This window comes from Scatophagus argus, chromosome 15 (genome assembly GCF_020382885.2).
Source record: "Scatophagus argus isolate fScaArg1 chromosome 15, fScaArg1.pri, whole genome shotgun sequence".
NCBI lineage: Eukaryota > Metazoa > Chordata > Actinopteri > Scatophagidae > Scatophagus > Scatophagus argus.
Genome location: NC_058507.1, coordinates 13,407,488 through 13,427,730, shown reverse-complemented (window position 1 = coordinate 13,427,730; position 20,243 = coordinate 13,407,488). Strand labels below are relative to the sequence as shown.

Sequence of the window (20,243 nt, the reverse complement as noted above, 5' to 3'; positions counted from 1 at the left end):
ATCATAAGTGCCGACCTTGCACATTTTAGCAGGGGTAATTTGTTAATCTTGAAGCCCAGTGTTGAAGGACCAGAGAGAAAAATTAGTGCATATTGCACTACACTGATAGAATTGAGTGTGTTTTCAAGCCTACACATGAAAGGACAAACGTATTGTAATGTAAAGTTTTGTAATAAAGAAAATGATTCATATTGTTTCCACTTGCAGAGAAAAACTGTTAATAATTGGGTCATAATTGGACATTATTAGTGCCTGTTTAAAAATCAGTTCCAGTATTGGCTTCCACGCTGATGCTACTCTAAGGATCAGTGTTGTTGTACGTAAAATGCATGACTTACAGCCAGTGGTCAGAATAAGGCAATAATCCACCACAGTAAACAAACAAAATCAGAATAACATAACACTTTATCAGTTGCTAAGGTCTGAGTGTATCCAGTGTTTTGAGTTTTTGAGTATTACCATTACCATTACCATCCAGGTCACAAAGTGTAAGCATATTCAGCTGCCCTGAGGGGAAAACACACGGTGTCATTTATGGAGGAAGTCCAGGAAATATTTGTGATATTACAGAATTGATCATAATTTTATTTTAAATTTTATGATCAGTAATGACTTTGCTACATTCAAGATTTGTATTGAAACTAAAACATGTTTATTGCCTTTGTTGGCACGCCATAACTTGAAAGTGGTACGTTACTTTCCCTGGATGTGGTAGTGACAAGTGTCTACTGGTCACTGTGTGTCACCCCCTCTGCTAACAGCTTTTACCCTCCGCCCTCCACCTCCCGCCCTCTCACCCTCACCCCATCCTCGGCCTTACTCTGAGCCTGGGAGCGGAATTCTGGGAACATTTTTCCATGTGAAATGCCGAGGTCCATTCGAGGGGTGTGACGCCAGTGCATTGTTCCAGCGGCAAAAAAGGAACCGCTTGTGATGAGGCCAATTCCTGTTGGTCTCAAAAAAACAGGCACTTTCTCACACCGACTTCCTTCCTCATTGGACAGCACAAAGCAATCCCAGACCAACCAGCAAAGTGAAAAAGAAAGAAAGAGAAGGAAGAAGAGCAGTGGGAGAGGTGAGCTTGGATTTGAAGAGGTATTCTCATTCCATGCAGGTTGTGTATCTGTAACATACACAGACTGTTTCGAGTATTCACCTGACTGTTCTTTTCAAAGGTAAAGGTCCCTTATCTGCACACACGCAGACGTCTGCAAAACATGCTAACCATTATGTACTGTCTGCTATCCTATCGACAAACATCAAGCTGGTCTTATCTTTACTGCCTGTATGATCATCATCACTTCAGTGAATCTCAATGCACTCTGTTTTTTTACTGTCCCTGAATGTTTGCTTTGGGCTCCAGCATTTTCCAGGGAAAAAAGACATTGATTGTGGGTTGATCTTAAACCTTGTTATCATGCTGTGAATGATACTTTTCGGAAAACCTTCTGCAGCACACTGAGAAAACAGAAAAAGAATGAAGAGAGTATGTGAGGAGGGCAGCAAGGCTTAACTGATTGAGGGAGCAGGACTCAGGAAGCACCTGCCTGTGCTGAGGGCTGAGCATTTATCTGACCCTGCTCACATCAGGTGGTTTCCTTGTTTACGTTATCTCCCCGCAGCTCCCTGTGGCCCAGCCACTATTGGCTGCCCTGGGCCACTCCTTTTTCCACCACATTCATTGATCTTAAGAGGGCTTATCACTCTGCCGTTTCTCCGTTCCCACCAGAATCACTGTATAGAGGAGAAACTTACCCTTCACCACCTTGGAACTCACTTGCAAACAGAGGGATCGGTTTGATAAGCTAACACCTCAAAGCTCTGCTCGACCTCTCACCTCTGTCCGCACAACACAAACAAGGCAGCCTTGACGACTGCTTTCCTTTTCCTCCTCATGCCTATACTTGGGCTCAGTGAAAACAAGTTGGCTCATCAATTAGCTTGACTGATAACCTTGATCCTGCTGTCCTCCGTGTCACCTGTATTGCTCAACCCTAACCCAGCTGGCAAGATTTAAGCACTGATCTGCCTGGGGGGTCAGGGTTTTAAAATATGTTCATGCAGCGGTTTCTGGTAGTTCATTATTCCAGGAATCCTACTGAGACAATGATTTTCCCCTCATGATGAGAACATGGCAGCATTTTAATAGTAAAGTTATTGAGTTGTACTGCTGCTGAATATTTCCTTTTCCCCTGTTGATATAATTATGGTTAAATTGCTGCTTGGCATTCGTGGTAATGACTGCAGGTGGGCCAGGCACAGGTGCTGTCTGTAATTATAGTGCACATGAGATCCAGAAATGATTATCTGGACTAAATACATATAATCAACCTCTGCAGATGCACATCTAAACTGTTTTATCAAATGTTTATTCTCACCAGGAGGTAGGGCTGAGGGTTGTGTGTATGCTTGGGAGACGGAGGCAATGAAAATGGTCTGCATGCATTCTCCCGTATGGCCGTGGTTCCTTGCTTGGTTGCCGGGGTCGTACCCTAGCTACCCCATCATGTTGGTGGAGATCTGTTTGTCCTGGCAAGGCTTTAGCTTGTCTTACGTCACAGACTCTGATTGTGGGCCAAGTGAATCATTGAAGCCAGGACAACATCCATAATTTCATATCTCAATCAACTGAGTTATGACCCAGTAAAACAGCTTGTTCTACCAACAACTAATAGGTTGTGACATCCTTTTACAGGACACGCTTAGGGACAAAAGATGCATGCAGAACAGACTGAAGACGTGTACAATAGTGGTCAGCCTAAAGCAAACTCTTCTTATGGGACATTTTCCTCTGCATGGCCTCTCAGTGGCCCTGCTTTCCTTACTATCTTGTTATCTCAGTAAGTGTTTCCTGCGAGCACCTCGCTCTTCTCTGGGACATGTGGTAGAGCTTGTGCCGTGTTATGTCCACGGGGTATTGTTCTCCCACAGTTTGACCATCGTAAATTAGCTGGAAACGATTTTGTCAGACATGAGAAGGGGGAGAACCAGGAAAGGGAGAAAAACAACTGCAAAATCTGGGCCATGATGTGAGCCCCAGCACTGAACCATACACTGAACAGATATGTTCAGATATGTTGTAATGTCTCTCTAATTGATGCAATTCAGGCTATTGAAAAATATGTTATCCCAAATGGTTATCGGCTAACTGGATGAAATTTTCTAATTTTACGCTTTACTCAGACAGTTCTATTAAATTTTTATATTTATCATTTATGTGAAGCTGATCTACTATGAGAGGTTCTAACGTATGTGTGTGGACTAGAGTATAGGGTCTAAATTATAGATTTACTTCAAGCTAATGGACAAAATGGTATTTTGCTCTGTAATATGAAAGGAATTGTGCATATTCCTGGCCTTACTAAAAGGAAATGGTACATTTGAGAAATGTACACATTTGCGACAACCACTTCCATGTTGACTAAATGAAAAGTGTGTTTATTTGAAATTGCTGGTGGCACCACCCCTGTTTATTCCGCAGGCTGATTCCTATTGACCATCAACATGACCCTCTTTAATGAGGGAAGTCCTGAACATCAGAGGATGTCTCACACACATCCTGGCCCTTAATCAGCTCATGCTCTCACCTATATCATCAAGGTCCCACAGCAGTGACCTATTCTAGGGAGAGATGACACATCCTTCTACTCCCGGAAGGAGCACATGGCTTGTCCATACAGGGAGCCGCCGGCTGGCAGAGTGTTGACCCGTTAAGAAATGCCCCCACCCCCCGTAACCTCAAACTGCCTCCGTTTGACGGCAGCAGAAAATTCTTGAACTACAACACTATGGCTTTCTGGCCTTGATGTGATTTTCTGTCAAGATCTACCATGTACCATCTCCTCCGGGAATTCTACTGCCACAACCAATGTTCCCATGGATGGAAATGACCCCCGGGGATGCAGAGATTGACAGTGACCATAGTGGGACCAGGAATTAAAGGTCTCTGAAGAGTCAAGAGGGTTGTCAGAGGAGAAAAAATATAAACATGCTGTAAAGTATGCCTACAACATCAGCATGGCTTTAATTGTGACATGAGAACCCCCACCCCAAACTATGCCTGTAGTCATTCCCCCCTGGACAGTTGGGGCAGATCACACATGAGGCCCTGTTTGCAGCTGGGTTTACTCTCTGCTACAGTACCTCATGCCAGGCTGAGCTATCCTGGGAAACAACCAAGTTAAGCACACAACATTGAGATTAGCCCTTGATACACACAGAACTTAACACGGCTTTTGATATAAAGCCAAATAAGTAACCATTTTACAAAACTGCTTTGATAAGGAAATGTTGCAAGACGAGGGAAAAGGGACCCTGGCAATCATCAGGAGCATGAAAAATGACTGCGATTCAGTAAGAAAACAACTTCCCCCACTGTAAAATAACAATATTCCTGCAAGTGTAGGGGAAATCAGAAGGAAGTCCCTCCCTTATAGAGGAGAGTGGATTGTTCTCCAGCTTTGATTGTTTATGCAAAGCTAAGCATGTTTGCTTTAAATTATGTCACAATGTATCATAGGAGTGCTTCCAGTTTAATACAGGAACAAATATTGCATGCCTCATTTGGAATGACTGTGCATTTGTTTAGCTCTGCATCTCTTGATTTCCTTATCAGCAAAAATTAAACCTTAGGGACTTGAAAAACAACACAAACCGAAGCTCATCACCAGAACAATTGACATACTGTATTTTTGACAGTACTCTTTGGCTCTTTTCTAATTCATTTTAGCTTTCGCAGTCATTTTTCTTGGCAGTATTTTCATCTTGGAGAAGGTTGTCCTTTTTGGCTAGTGGTCTACAATACAAAACCATTTAGCCCCCAGTGTTGCAGTGCAAGTCTGTCTCTGCTGTCAAGTAAAAGCAAAAAACATAAAAATACTGTATGGGGATAGCTGAAATAAACCCAGTACTTTCTATTAAAGTTGGAATATCCCATGTTGGTCTTGATGGCAAAAGATGGTCATCCTCTCTCCTGCCAGGCTTATTTTGTCCCATCATTAATCTCCTTAAAAATGTTACCATGGTACCCAGTATTCTGCAGAGAAAGATGCAGAGCAGGATGACAACATTAAAGCCGGTTATGTTTTGCGTGATCCTGGAAGCCTAAAAATGATTTTTTCGGTCTCTTTCCTCTGCTAGTTTAACTGAAAATACTAAAGTTGGACATCACAAGAGTGTTAGTTGGATGTTTTGTCAGCAGATGTCAGAAGTATTGCAGATACAAAATTTAAAAAGAGAACATAATGCAAGTAGCCTATATTAATAAATGATATCAACAAACATGTTTATCAGTGTGAGTTTGTGTTTTCTATGTTACTACATTGTTTATAGATTAAGAAATACTGTAAAGCAAGTATGAAGCTAACATTATGCCTACAGCCAGCAGATTGTCAGCTTAACAAAGACTGTAAACAGGGCAAAAAGCTAGCTTGGCTTTGTCCACAGGTAACAAAGTTTGTATACCAGTACCTGTAATGTTCTAACTAGTGTTATATGTTGTTTGACTGATCCATTAAAGGGTTAGGGTTAGGGTTAGAGTACAGAACCAGTCCTGTTGCTAAGTTAAACTAATTAGCTTAACTAAACAAAAATACTGGTAGGTACAGGTAGAAACAGCTAGCCTGGCTCTGTACTCTTTAATCTTTAGAAAGTTTAATTGAGCAAGATATAACAAGTTAGTTAGAATGATTGGGGCATGCCATTAGGTGGATTTGGAAAGGGCCAGGGTAGCTGTGTAATCCTGTTTCCAGTCTTTGTGCTAAGCTAAACCATCTCCTGGCTGTTGCCTCATATTTACCTTACAGAAATGATAGTGGCATAAATCTTCTAATCTAACCCAATGCAAGAAAGTTGGATGATAAACTTTTTTTTCTTCTTGCTGTACAGAGTTTAAACAGTCTGACTTGAAGGACCATCAAAATAGCTTTAATGGCATTTAATTTCCAAAGCACAGACTGTAGTCGTGGGAGAAACAGATAAGCATCTGGGCCACATTCAGGCTGGTTCCTGTTTGTCCTATGGGAGAGAGTGACTCCTTATTCCATGCTGCTGCTGGTAAACCTATCAGGGCACAAAGGAGAATGGGACCCTCTGTAGACAACGTGACTCCTCCTCAGACAATAAGGCTCTCCTCTGGAAAGGGGACAATGTGGGAATCCTGACAGAAGACCCACCTTGCCTACTGAATATGCTGAATCTAATTGTATATAGAGTAAATTCAAGCCTAGATGTGTTCAATTTATTTGATCTTTGACATGCATTTATAGTGAATGTTCAGGATGAAAACCTAAAAGTAAACAGCACACTGGAAACAACAAATAAAATAAGTGATGCCATGTTGCCTGCTGACAAGAAAGTTACTGAAACTCAGGACTCTTGCTCTTGTTTTGTATGTTACACAATTAAAATTGGAAATTGTGTCATTTCCCTTGCTACCCTACACCCATTTCCCCCCATATGGGTGTCATCCCCCGGTGTAACACGTAGAATTACAGGGGTTTGTCACTGTCAGCCATCACAATGCTCATTGTTCTCTTGCTTGCCTCTGGTTGACAACCTCTGAATACATGAAAGGCTGGTAATCTTAGTAGTGAGATATGTTCACTTAGTCCAAAATACAGTAAACGTGTACTCATATGTGTATGTGCAGGACAAGCCAAGGAAGTATCATAACACGTCACTGGAACCAACTGCTACTGTGTGCTGGTTTCCCACAGCCTCTTCACAGTCAACAGAGTTACCTGCAATCAAGCCTCTATCTCCTCCCACCCTGCCCTCCCTCTTCAGATTTAAGTAAAACCTGGAAACCATTTTGCATCTCTTTTTTTCTCTGAAGCGCTCATAATGACGGGAAAGTGCTCTGGCACTGCTACCATGGAGAGCAAAGGCACAGGCTTGATGGGAAACTGTAAAGTCATGGTCAAAATGTCTCCTTTTAGGGCTCTGTGAGCTCTGTTACACCCACACTCCACCATAAATTTCAAAAGATGAAATAGCATGTGGCTCTTATCTTTATTTACACAATATAAAGGTTTTTTTCTACATAAGGGAGAATGAAAAAGAGACCTCTAGAGTCTAGAAAGCCCTAATTTCTCACAGAGGAAGTCAACTGGAACTAGTTGATTTCATTTAAAAAAAAAGAACAAAGTTTCACAGTTAAATGTTGTTCCATGGACACACCACTTACATAAAAGATGACTGTTTTCACAGTGATAAATACATGTTTTATAGCCTATACTACTGGTATATTTTAATAGAGATGTCCTGATTTTTGCAGATTCATCTGTGTAGACAAACTCTAAGTATTTGTAGTCAATACAAATTAAATTAAAATAAATGTATAAAATGTTGTTTGGCTTTGTTGTCATATGAAGTCAGTGTCTCCCACTTGAATTGTCCCTTTTGTTCATAAATGAGCTGTTTATGTGTTGCACCCACTCTGCAAGGGCAATCACAACCTTCCAGTTGGCTTCTGCCAGGGCACTGGTACAGCAATCACTGCAAGCTTGTTGTTGATGAGGAGAGTGTATGCTGCTTATCGTCACGATAGAACCCACTCTGTAATCAACTGATAGTCAATCATGTGCTGAAGCAAATTAAGCTCATTATCAGAGATCATTGAGTGATTACGGTGGCATGATGCAATACATCACAATTAAAAACAAAATAAAGTTATTATTACGATTTTTGAACAACACATTCAAATACTTGATGACGAGAAGATCAGGTCTTTGGCACAGTAAAATGCTGGGTTATTCCATGGCTGTTAGTTGAGCGTACTTCTGAACTAATTTCTGTCGTCTTCTCTGATGAGTGAAAGACACTGAGCAAAACTGGAAAGGAACACCCGAGCACCACTTCCTCCATAAATTACCAAGACAATCACCAGACAAAGATGGCTACTGAGATTATCCTCACCAGTAAGAATCAAACCTTTTACAACCTGTGGGTTTATAGCTTATGTTGCTGGTAGTATGTCAGTCTAACAGGCTCTCAGGGTCAGCAAGGGGCCATACAGCAGATAAAGGCTGAGCAAATAAACTATACACCCAGTTGCCTTATGGTTTTACTACCCTGTGATGGATTAACATGCTGCACACTGTTCACTATGACAGCAATAAGATACACCTTTCTGTTTCAATTTGCTTACCAAGCATATCTGCTCCTACACAGGTGGCTCAAATATCTTACATTTGATGTGCCGATTCACATTTCAACATTATATTGCACGTCTTTCGTAAAATTAGAAAATAGTGGACGATAACATCAACTGTATTGTATGATGGTGGAAATAAAATAGAGGCCTGGTCTGGCTCTGATGGTTGCAATAATTAGCTGCTCCACTTCATCCTCATTATACCAGCAGCACCAAAACACTTTGCTCTTATTAGGGCCAAGCCATTGTCTGTCAGCAGTTAGCAACCATTTTGCCTTCCCCATTACAACACAAAGAAAGGGGAGGTAAAACAGTTTACCCACAAATCACCCTCTGTGTGCCCACTGGTTCACTCCACTTATTCAGGCAGGGAAGTAAAGACCATCTGCTCATTTTATAGAACTCCACTTTCAAAACCACTCACTAATACACATTCACAGATTCTATTGCCGTCCGCCAGCAGATTATTTGACCAAACAACCACCAAAACATGTTTCAAAGAAGGCCAAGTTTGATCAAGCCACCGCTGTGGAAGGTGGCCATTGCTTTGAATGTGAATGTATGAGTCTTTGCTCCTCATCTCCCGCTGGCGTGAGATGAATGGCATCAAGCAAAGCAGAAGTTGGACTGAGCATGAGCTGAGGCATTACGGCTACAGGAGTAGACACTGGCAAAAAAGGTGGACAGCTGCTTTCCGGTTTGCTTACAACCAAACGTGGATGGACCAATATATAAACACAGTTAACACACCATCATGCCACAGCAGCTAAAGTTTTGAATTGTATAGGAGCTAAACAGCTCATTGTCAAGTTCATCCCCGGTCCATGTTTTTACAGGACCCACTCCACATTGCTCAGAGGTTTGATTCACAGATTGTGGGAGTTTTGCGTTCATGCTGCAGGAGACATAGTGCTTCTACTCATATGATTTCTTTGGGCAGTTTCACACTTTGGCTTGTTTGATGGCACACCATGTGGGGCCAAACAAGCACACATTAATCTGCCCTTTGAATGAATATTCAGATACAGCTGTCTGTGACATGGAGATAGCAGCTGGTGTGCTTGGGCCCCACAGATATCCCAGTGCCATGCCTGGACAGAAGCTGCTGCATCTGGGCCAAGACAAGCCCAGCCGGCCCTGGCAGGCCCCAGGATCTCCCCAAATCCCACCAGTGACACCCTCTACACAAGGATGGTCAAAGACTCAATGAACACTTTTAGCAGCCTGCGGGAGATCAACAATGACACTTTCAGTATGTCACTTCAATGATGATGAAATAGTTGGATATATGGCACAAAAATTTACACTGTGAAATGGATATTAATTTAATTATCTCTGTTTTCACAAGCAGGCCACCTTAGTTGGAATCCTGGTATTCATGATAAATTATGTTTAACAAAAAACACTCTTAACATGAAAAAAATTGTCAGAGTAAAAGGCATCAGAAACTTTCTCCCTTATCTTATCAGGCTTAGTTTTGTAAATTCATGAACAGCATATTGTTGTCGAGGTGGTTTTTATATAACTGCAGTAACATGTAGGCGTTGAAACAGATGGCATTGCTTTAGGACTTTTGTTGAGCACTCCTGACAAAGCAGTTTAAATTAAATTCAGTTAAAGTGAATTATACGTCATGGTCTTTACTTCAGCCCATCATGGGACAAGGCACAGCACACTGAATGTGACAACTGATTGAAAAAAAAACAAAAAAAAACCTATGGTCACATTTTTCATTATGGCTAAATGTCATAACCAACTCATGATGGCATTTATATTTTCCCCGATGACATGAATGTAATTTACCCTTTTTAATTACCAAACTTAATCTCATACTAATCCAATGATATTGCCATAACAAGTAACACAAGTATGGCAAGCTGGTTGGAAGACAAAGCCTCTGATGGTGAAAGAGTTTGTGTTTGGTGGGCCTGGTGTTAGAGCCTCTCTAACAGTCTGCTGGTTGGCCCTGACAACACAGCCCCACAGTGCCAGGCTGTCAGCGTGCCAGGCTCAGAGAGCAGCTGCCAGGCCAAACCAGCGGGCACTAATTCAGCCAGCCACAGGGAGCCCCCTCCACTCCTTCTTCTTCCAGGCCCTCCCTGTGGCTACAACTACTCCCTCATCTGTGCATGCACACACACACACCTTATACAATACAGGCTTTAATTATGACAAACTTGCCAAAAGCTAATCTCCCATCTTTTTAATCAAAGACATTTGTAGCTGAGGGGGTTGCCAATATTGTAATAACTAATTACCAGAATTTCTGGTGGATAAACACCTTTTCCTTTGACCAACAGTGGCCTTTCCCAATCAAGCAAAAAGCCTGAAAATCTCTCAAAGTTAATGATGCAAGAAAATCTAGAGGACAGTTTTTGCTTGATGCTGTAGAAGATTAATAACAGCCACATGGGGCAATTTTCAGATGTGTCCAAAGATATTGTACATAAATTAATTTAATTAATATCCTAATATTAACAAAAATAATACCATTATTTGAACATAACAAGCTCGATAGAAGCTTAATTTGCATGCCTTCCATTGACACATATCCACATCCAACTCATTTTGTCATTATCTCCCGTGGATGAGAGTGCAGTCATTGAGCCCTGGGGACTGGCCAGGCTAGTTACTCTATGGTTGGTTAAGTGATAGCCAAAATGCTCAAGAGCATTCAGCTGCTCTTCTGATGTGATGAAGACTTTCTGTTGTTAAATCCTGCTGTGTCTCGGGCCTCTCCCACTGAGCTAAAGAAATAAGATTGGCTTCAAATACAGCATTGGATCTTTGTTGCATATTATCCAAATTTCTCTCTCCCTCCTCACAAGTCTTGTCTAATCATACTGTACACATTCTACCCAAAACAGGGCAGGCAATGGACCACAAAGTTTCCAGAGAGTTTCAGAACTATAGACTGTATACTATATATTTATTTACGGTCAGTGTTCAGAACAGGTTGGAAGGACAGTTACTCTGTCTGTTTTTATTGTTGTAAAAACACTACACTTCGCCTCATTTTTTACACCTTCTCTGAAACATACTTATTACCAAGTCTAATGGTTGAGTCCATGCTAGCAGCTCAGTGACGCTATACTTGAAGGGCTTTGAGCTTAAAGTTAATGGCATGCTAATACGCTAATGCTTAGCAGACAGTATGTTCCAGGTTCAGCATATTAGTTTAGCATGGAGCAAGCTAATATTTGGTAATTAGAAACACAAAGTGTGGCAAAGGAAGGGAATGTCCTGTAGTCATGCAGTTTCATGGATATCTGATCAAAAACCAAAACACTGTGCAAATGAAAATACAAAAAGAAAAATCAGGGGATCACCAAAGTCATTAAGATTCCACTACGCTGGATTTTGCACAAAAATTCATAGCGATCCATCGAATGGTTGTTAAAATATTTCCTGAGAGCGAAGCTGCTAGCGTCGTGTTCATTAGTGTGCTTATGCATGCACAGCCGGACCAGCTGAGGACTAACATTCCTAAGGCCAGTTCTTTCTGCATCAAACACATTCTCATCTGCACCCTCATCTGTCACTCATCCTCTATCTGAGCTCGTCTGTCCCAGCTGAAGGTCACAATATGGCTGATTCCTTTGGAGAGGCTCTTAAGGTCCTGGTGCTCCATGCTGCCTGAGTAAACATGGCGCAGCAGTTCATAAAGGTGCATATTGTGCGCCTGCATCTGTGCATGCGGGTGTTTAAATCAGTGTGTACATACTGAGGGGTGTTTCTTAGTTGGGTTTCCTGACTGTGGGATACATACCATTAGTTGGCTGGCTAAAACATTGATGCTGTTTTGTTCTCATTTTTGCTGTACTTGAGAGGCCATCTGGATAGTTCAGCTTTTCTCACGTTAAATATTCATTCTCTCGTTGAATATGACCAGGGGAGAGCAAAAGAGGATCATTTTGTAATGTGAGAGAAAGAAAGAGGGAGAGGTGGTGGTGGTGTTGAGTAGGATTAAACAATAGGTTTTTCCTAACAGATGGAAGATTGGCTGCAGGGATATGTTTCAGTGTTGTAGTGGAACCTGATATCTGATTATTATTCCCCAGAGCCCATGAATACAAAGGGATTACATGTGGTTACATGAATAATGAAATTGAGATTATTTTGTTGACATGTGTCTAATTTGTTGTGGCACAGTTGTGAACTGATGAATACTGCCTATCAATCTTCCTCTTTGTACCACATTACTCAGGTAAAACCAACAGATCAAGTTCTCTCAACAAAGCAGTCAAATAAGTCGCTTCTGGCCAAGTCTGCCACCTAAGGCTGAATCAACTCCCTCAGCTGAAATGAGGCCTGTAAGTGGCTGAGACATGGCTATGTGGCAAGATTCAATCATGAGTGCAAATTTAAAAAGCTCACAAACAATCTGATCATTGACAGTCCAGTGGTCCAAACTGTGTGTTCAGCTTTCCTTCATTAAGAGAGAAACACGGCGTGATCTGAATGTGCACTTAGTCAGCAAACTCAACGATGAATTTTAATGATGTGCTTAAGAGTGTAAACCAGCTAACAGCATGACAATTCTAACATGGCCACATTCAAAGGGAGTGGTTTTGGTAAATTATCCCTACGTTCTTAATAATTAACAAAGCCTATTAATTATGAACAAATCTGTAGCCTAACACTCATCAAGAGGGGTGGTTGCCTGGGAGCACTGGCCTGTTCTGAATATCTTCTCGCTTTGGTTTTGCTGGTAACTGGAGCCCCTGCAGTATGACAGCAATATGGCGGGAAGTAAATAAGGTAGTGTGGTGGTGGGGGGACAAAATACCTTTGTTTGGTTGCTGTCAGAAGGGTGTCACAAGCTTAGGTGATAAATAATGCAGTCTGGCACGTGTCTTTGTGGCTTTGTTGCCTATACTGTGTGGTTGAATAATGGTGCAGAAATTACACCCTTTGATTATGCAAAAATATCTATAGTTGTTTGTGCAATTCAAAACAGTCCATAAGAAAATGTGTGTTGTTTTTTAAAGTGATAATCATTGTTTATGGGCGACCTATTTAAATTACACCTTGAGCAAACAGCAGGTCTCCTGAGTCCCACTGCTCAGTCAAAACAATAATTGGCCTTACACAGTTTGAACCTCCATTTTCGGATGCTAAATCAACACAGCTGGACATCCTAAAGTTTGTGTTTATGTCTGTACGCTACCTTTCCGACTTACGTCTAAAAATAGCTCAGCAGCATCCTGCTGTGATGCTGAAGGTGCAGACATCTTTCCCCTCTGAAGGACACAACACTGTCTGAAGTTTGGGAGCAGGGGGAGTGGGGGGCGGGAGGGAGGAAGTGGTGACTACCGTGTGACAAGCGCCCTGTTCCTTCCTCCCAAGCCTGAGAAACAGGAAGTGCTGCACATAAGGCATTATTGTGACTGAGAGGAAATGCAAGGTCCTCTAAAATAAGAGCCCCAATCTGGTTGTCAATGACAGGAGCCTGCCCTCCACAGCCCCACAGAGACCTGTATCCCCCTCAAGACATGTCAACCCCCCTTCCAAAACTTCACTGTTGAATGACATGAACATATATAAAACCAACTCCCATTCTGTGGGACAACAATGTGCAACAAACCCCAAGAATAAATACAAATAAAGCAAGTCAATGCAGTTAAGTCTGCTTATACAGGAAATTAACCTTTGAAAGATTTGAGTGCAGCAGCTCAGAGATAAAATCAAGTGAATAAGCTTTAAGAAGTGTTAAACCTTTGTGCTCTACTGAACCAACCCATAGAGACTGAGCAAAAGGGTTAAAGGAGGCATATGGGTAGGATCCACCCCACTTGCGTTTAGCAGAAGACGAGGAGGAGCTGGTTGCTAAGAGAGATGCAAGGCTTTGTGCCGAGCAGCCTCCCAGTTAATTAAAATCCTACTTTATCTGTTTCATGCTTTCAATTAGAAAGCTCTGGAAGGGGCCCAAGCCTCTGCACATAGATAACCATAGCAATAAGATGTGATTAACACAGGTGGGCCCATTTGCACTACAGGCTGCAGCATTGGCCTGCTGTTGTGTAGTTGCCTTGTTTTGATCCCATGCATCAACCTCTGATGAGCCAAGCAAAAATGCGCAGGTGCTGGCCACGTGTGACCACATACAATCACAATGACTAAAACTGCACAGAGTCAGTATTAGTGTTCACCCTGTGCCAAGCCTTTTTTTTGGTCATCAGTGATCAAAGGAAATGTCAGTTAGCAAGATTTTTGCTCCATTAACAGCAGATCCATCATTGCCTGTCTCTGCTTTTCACAATCAATTAACTGCAACACTGAAGCCAAGTTGTACAGGCAATCAATCACACTAAGCTTAGCACATTATGGTCGAATGAGCACATGGAGCTGTTTTTGGTTATATTTTTGTGCTCCAGCAACCAAGACTTGTATTTCTTGACGCTTTGATTCATTGTTAGATATAATCAGAACTTGTTGTGCAAAATTCTAATAAAAATAGTCAGTTATGCACACTGCAATAGCATTGGATATTAGATATCATACAGATTATCTAGAACTTAATGTATTCAATTACCATTCAATAATAACAAATGAAAGAGATCCAGAGGCATATCAAGCACAATACAAATAAAGGCCTGGACAAACATTTTGTCACAAACAATTGAAATATTTTTAATGCAACTTCCAACCAACATAACCTCTTTTCTGTTTTCCAAACATAAAAGACCTGGTATCAAACAAATCTTTGGAAAAAAAATAAATAGAATATTTACTGCCATCTACTGGTCACACTAGGAAATCACAAACTACAGAACAGAAAACATTTTTGAGACATGGCCTTACATGGCTTTTAAACACTCTGTAACACTTTTAATGTATGAATGAACTGACTGACTGGGTAAAGAAAGATGACAGGGTCTGGGGTGCCAATGTAAAATTGTCTCCTCTCAAGAAGTGTCCTTTGGCAGGCCACTAGCACTGGGGCCAGGGAGGGGCATCACATCTTGGGTCAGTGTATGATTGGGGTATGAAGGAGCCGTCCCCATTCTACCAGAAGTTCCCAAGTCCCCAGTGCTCTCTCCAGAGATGTGAACTTGTGATATACGGAAAAGGAAACCTCTTCCTATGGTGGGTAAGGCCGGGACGGACGACTGCTCTTTCCCAAAAGGCTTTCCTCTACCCATTGTGTCCATCGGTGCCTCTGTGCGGCCTCTGCCTACACCTAGAGTTCCAAGGGAACTGAAAACACACATTTTTTCCATGAGGCCTGGCATATCAGATGGGACTGGAGCTTGGGGTGCTGTGTCAGGGGAGGCATGGACATCCACAGATGAAACATTGGTGACTGTCGGAGGGCTTGTGATTGGGTTGTGAAGGGGAAGGTCCACTTGTATTGAGGGAGGTGATTCCACAGTTGTGGTTTCAGTGGAATCTGCCTGTGTCTGGCAAAGCTCCTGAGCCTCAGGTGAGGTCTGGGGTGGGGAATGAGTTGTGGGGTTGAAGCGAGCCAACAGACCTTGCTCTGTGACAGGGTAGTGATCGGCAGCCCACTCCTGCCGCTCACAACGCATTTTCTCCAGCTTCCTGAGCTCTCTTGGCAACTGCAGCGTACATTCCTGAAGATACCAACAGATAGACTATTTGTTCATATGTATGTTTCTAAACTACTATGTGTAATAAAACAGATGGTTCTGGTACTCATTTCAGCTATCAGGAATTAAATAAAAAAAACTGCTCTTTTGTGAACTACTCACCATACTGACATGCTCTAATTCATCAGGTTCATAGTGGCTGCTGCTCAGGTATGAATCCACCAGGGCCATGTAGTCTAACATGAGAGTATCCATCAGCACCAGCCTGAGGGGCAAAAGGTGGATCACTGACAGAGCCATCACTTTAAGCAAGGGTACGGGACAGGGTCGCTTCTGCCACATCTCCCTCTCTTCCTGTAAGAACACACACCAGGTATTATAAAAAATACAAATGCGAACAAAACCATCTTGATTGGGAATGTGTGCTGTACCTCGGTGAGCTGTGACTTCATCTGAAGGGATACGAGCTGAGAGGAGGGCACCTTCAAATGGAGACTCACCACCTCCTGCAGAGTACTGACCCTGTTGGGAAGGAAACCTCCCGTCTCAGAGTAGAAGCACATGACATCTGCCACCTTAACAGATGCAGAGAGATAAAAGCACAAACGCTCAACAAAACCTAGAGAGAAACACAAAAGCTACAAGGGGCACATATTATTGAGTGATGTACTAAAGTAGCAAAATACTCTGCAAGTACCTGTGTGTCAAAAACGTTGGTTAGCTTTACTCCAAACTGAGCAATCAGGCATCCAGCAATGGCTCTGCAGTCATGAATGACCTGCACCAAATGTACAGTCAGCAGAGATGTAATAATCGTCACTATGTCTGAACAATATTTCTAGCCTGTTTACACTGCCCACCTTCAGTATTTGCTTATTCTCCAGGATCATGGAGAGCCCATTCTTAAAGGCCCGGGCTCCGAGTAACAGGATATCAAATATGTATACCTTGTTTTTAGTGGCTATCTATACAAAAGAAGACCAGTTTAAGTTATTCTCTTATTTTTTTCTTCTCATTCTTGTGATGAAGGAGCAAAACTCTCTCTCAGATTTTCTCAAGTTTCTCACCGGCAGCCAACACAGTCTCCCATGTTTAAATACCCCGATTCCCTCGGCCCCCAGACCAATCACATGCTGCTTCTTGATGTGCATCACCTTAAGGATAGGTGACAACAAGTAGTCACAGTAAAGACATGTCTCCACAATTATACTGTCCACATAAATTTGTATACTGAAAAATATATTAGAAGAGCATCTCGTTGATTTATGCAACAGAACAGGAACTTAAAATCATCTTACAGCAGGTCCAAACTTCTCATGAAACTCATCAATGACTACAAAGTTGACATACTCCTCATCAGCGTCATCATCACCTGCGAAAAAGGATCCTTTCAGTAGTGACTGATGATTTAAATTTGAGGCTGTATGCTGAAATTTCAGCATAAATATATCTTGTATAATAAAAGAATAAGAATACCACACCTTTATAATGCTTACCTAATGTGATTGTCTTCCTGTATGGCTGAAACTTGTCCACATTCAAGTGGTCTTCAAGCTTGTATTCATGAATATTACTGTGCAGCACATTTCACGTTTACATTTTATTGCCAAGTCAGTCACCAGTAGTGATACTTTGTTTAGTGATTGCTTACCCACGGTCAGGGTCTGTTTCATCGGTGAATTCCACTGTTAATCGCACAAAAATATAATGCAAGATATTAAATACTGTTAATTAAAAGAGTATTGCAAATATTCTGCCCAAACTTCACTTGATGTGTGTACGCACCATTCAGAATCTCGTGCCCAAAGAAGAGTTTTGAGCCAGGATATTTACAGCCATTATTACCACTAACGACTGAAACAAAACACAAATGTAAACACTGGGTTGTTTCAGCTACGGACGGTGAAACGTTAATTTTTGGTCAACAGGTAGCAAATTGCACCCATTATCACTTAAGTCATCAGCAATGCCACGTAAAAAGACACAAAAAAGACGATGAACATTTTTCTAACCGTCTGCCAAAACCAACGTTTTGTTCGGATTGATACGTTGGACGACGCCGAGATAAGATGAAGTCTTGAGGGTTAGTTTGATGCGTTTTCCCTTAAAGAGATTCAGGAACTGGACGTCTTCTACAACCATTTTGAAGTATGAAGTGTGTGAAGTTTGATGTATGATTTGTTTCGTGCAATTAAAAACAGTAAAGCTGCTAGCTCAAATATCAGGCTGTCAAAGCTTTTCAGTTAGCCACAGCAATGACTAGCTAAGTCTACTTCTCCGACCTGTCATTTAACGTACCGACTGAGACACGCAAACAGACGACGTGAACGTTACATTCGAAAGCTCCTCGTTAATTTCAGCTTCTACACCCTCGTCCCTGGCTAACAGTGTCGAAACTAGCCAAAAACACCGTAAAGGTTATTACAACAGAACCTAATGTGTATTATTATATACTCACCGCCACACCAACTGAAAGCCAGCAGCAATACACCTGTCTGGTTTGTATAGCTGCTCAGTGAAACCTTTGAAAATTTCTAATTTTGGTGCAAGCCAGTGGAAGGAAAAAAAACGTTGCAGCCGGCAAAATTTAATGCAGTGGTAATCTACAACTACTTACTGTATGTTAAGATGCCACTATCCTCAACTGTCATTGGGTAAGCTAGACAAACACAAAACAAAGTATATAGACTGATTCTAACATGTTAGTTTAAATGAGATTACTGCTCATATCTTCTCCAAATCCTACTTTTCCTGCTTTTGAAGAATCACTTTAACACCTGAGCGATCTATTCATCCATTCTTATACATGCTTCAGCAGCTAACTTTCCGTTGCTACAAAAGGCCAATATGCTCCCAGGTGGCCAGTAGATGACTTAAACTATCCACCAGGGGGTGGTCACAGCCCAAGTATTGACCCGCTAGTCCCAGTCAGGCCTTTCATTCTTTTGATTTGCATGTGTTTCAAATCTGAAACCTGAAATCTGACTTATCAGTCTAATAATGGCACTTTAAAACAAAGCAACTGTACCTTTTCATCCACATTACAACATGTGTGAATGTGAACATGTTTCATTTGTCTGAGTAGAGTGCGTCAGCGCCCTGTGCTGGCCTACAGTAGCTACATCCTTAGAGTGATACAGATACACTTTAGAAAATCTTGGCCAGAAAATCTAAATATACTTTAATTAGATCTTGGTCTTTCGATCATTCATTCATACACCCTAAAGGCTTTTATCACCATGCTGCTGACAGTAGCCGTGACTGGCTGTCTACTCATTGGCCATGCGGCTCATTTTGCTTTGGACCACAGGGCTGATGCCTGAACTGCTACCTGATCACCTTTAACTGATCTTTGTCCAGATATGCAGAACAAACATGTCTGATATTCTATTTTTACAATATAAAATGCAAATAAACATCAATAGTGACATACATAAAAACATAGATGATTTCTGAAATGAAACCCAAAAGTATTCTTTCTTTTAAACATTTAACACTTGTTTGCCATCTGTCACTTAGTCAGAGATATTAGTTTCTCAGGGGAACTAACTTCTCATGAGTCATTCAGTGCATAATCATAATCATGCAGATGTAGAAATGTGACCCACCCAAAAGTATCATATAAGCAGTGCTACAGTGAGATGATTAAAATGGATTGAAATATGATGAATCAAGTCACTCCTGTGGCAGGTGCGCTTGTCTAAAAATCTGCCTTTCGGTTTTTCGTATCAGTAAGTGTTCAATTTTTGTTTGTTTGTTTTTTTCTTTAGGACTGAGGTTGGATGGAGACTCACTAGTTGCCGGTGGTCACAAGTTCTCTAAATGTTGATATGCTGCTTCACTCATTCCCCCAAAAGTCATAAAAAAACGGGCAATTTTTCATTTCTCTTTATTTAAGCAGGGGATTTCTGTCAGCAGTACTGGGCTGCATGTCACAAATGAAATCAGATTAGATTTAGCCCTTAGCCACACAGGGGCAGGCTTAAGGCATCAGTGGTCTGATAACAGCCGTGAAACAGAAAAGGGTACAGACAAGCTATCTTATCAGAAGTAGGCAGCTGCTAATACACACACAGGTTCTCATGACTTCATTCTGCCTGTGGAAACTCGTGAACTCAAACAAATGTTCATCTGAGGACAGCCCACATTAGGTGCAGAGCTGTCACAGATTTATTCACAGACTTTATTCAACTTATACACTTGGTCAAAGTCAAAAAAAAGGGGCAAATGCAATGCTTCAGAGCTAATATAACAATTCCATTTTGCTTAAATTTGATATTTCATGGTCAAAGAAAAAGCTGTGATTAATCGTATTTCCATTTGTATCATATGTAAGACTTTTCACACTATCTGTTGCATCGTACTGTATGTCCAGGTGAGAACTGAGGAGGGTCATTCCTTCCTCGAGGAAAAATGCCTTATAGTTTCTAAGCTTTACAACAAATAACAATCCACAATCACATGTTGAAACCCCTTAAATGAAACCCTTTACAACCCCTGCCTGCCATGTTAACAATCAAATGTTAACTGACCCG

At 41.5% G+C, this 20,243-nt stretch overlaps 1 protein-coding gene across 4 annotated transcripts; it reads right to left on the bottom strand.

The window, feature by feature from the left end:
• Positions 1-14,748: 14,748 nt before the first annotated feature.
• exd1 (exonuclease 3'-5' domain containing 1) lies at positions 14,749-18,552 on the bottom strand. Of its 4 annotated transcripts, none has more exons than XM_046413834.1 (11): positions 18,326-18,552; positions 17,494-17,562; positions 17,360-17,393; positions 17,205-17,281; positions 17,007-17,080; positions 16,776-16,862; positions 16,569-16,673; positions 16,406-16,486; positions 16,140-16,283; positions 15,871-16,062; positions 14,749-15,732 (listed from the first exon to the last, which is right to left on the bottom strand). In XM_046413834.1, the coding sequence occupies exons 1-11, from the start codon at positions 18,357-18,359 to the stop codon at positions 15,064-15,066; spliced, it is 1,566 nt and encodes a 521-aa protein (XP_046269790.1). In that variant the 5' UTR covers positions 18,360-18,552; the 3' UTR covers positions 14,749-15,063. The 4 variants fall into 4 exon arrangements, with proteins under 4 accessions (XP_046269790.1, XP_046269789.1, XP_046269791.1 ...); XM_046413833.1 differs by lacking the exon at positions 18,326-18,552 and adding an exon at positions 17,721-18,091; XM_046413835.1 differs by lacking the exon at positions 17,494-17,562 and having other exon boundaries at positions 18,326-18,551.
• Between the last annotated feature and the right edge of the window lie 1,691 nt (positions 18,553-20,243).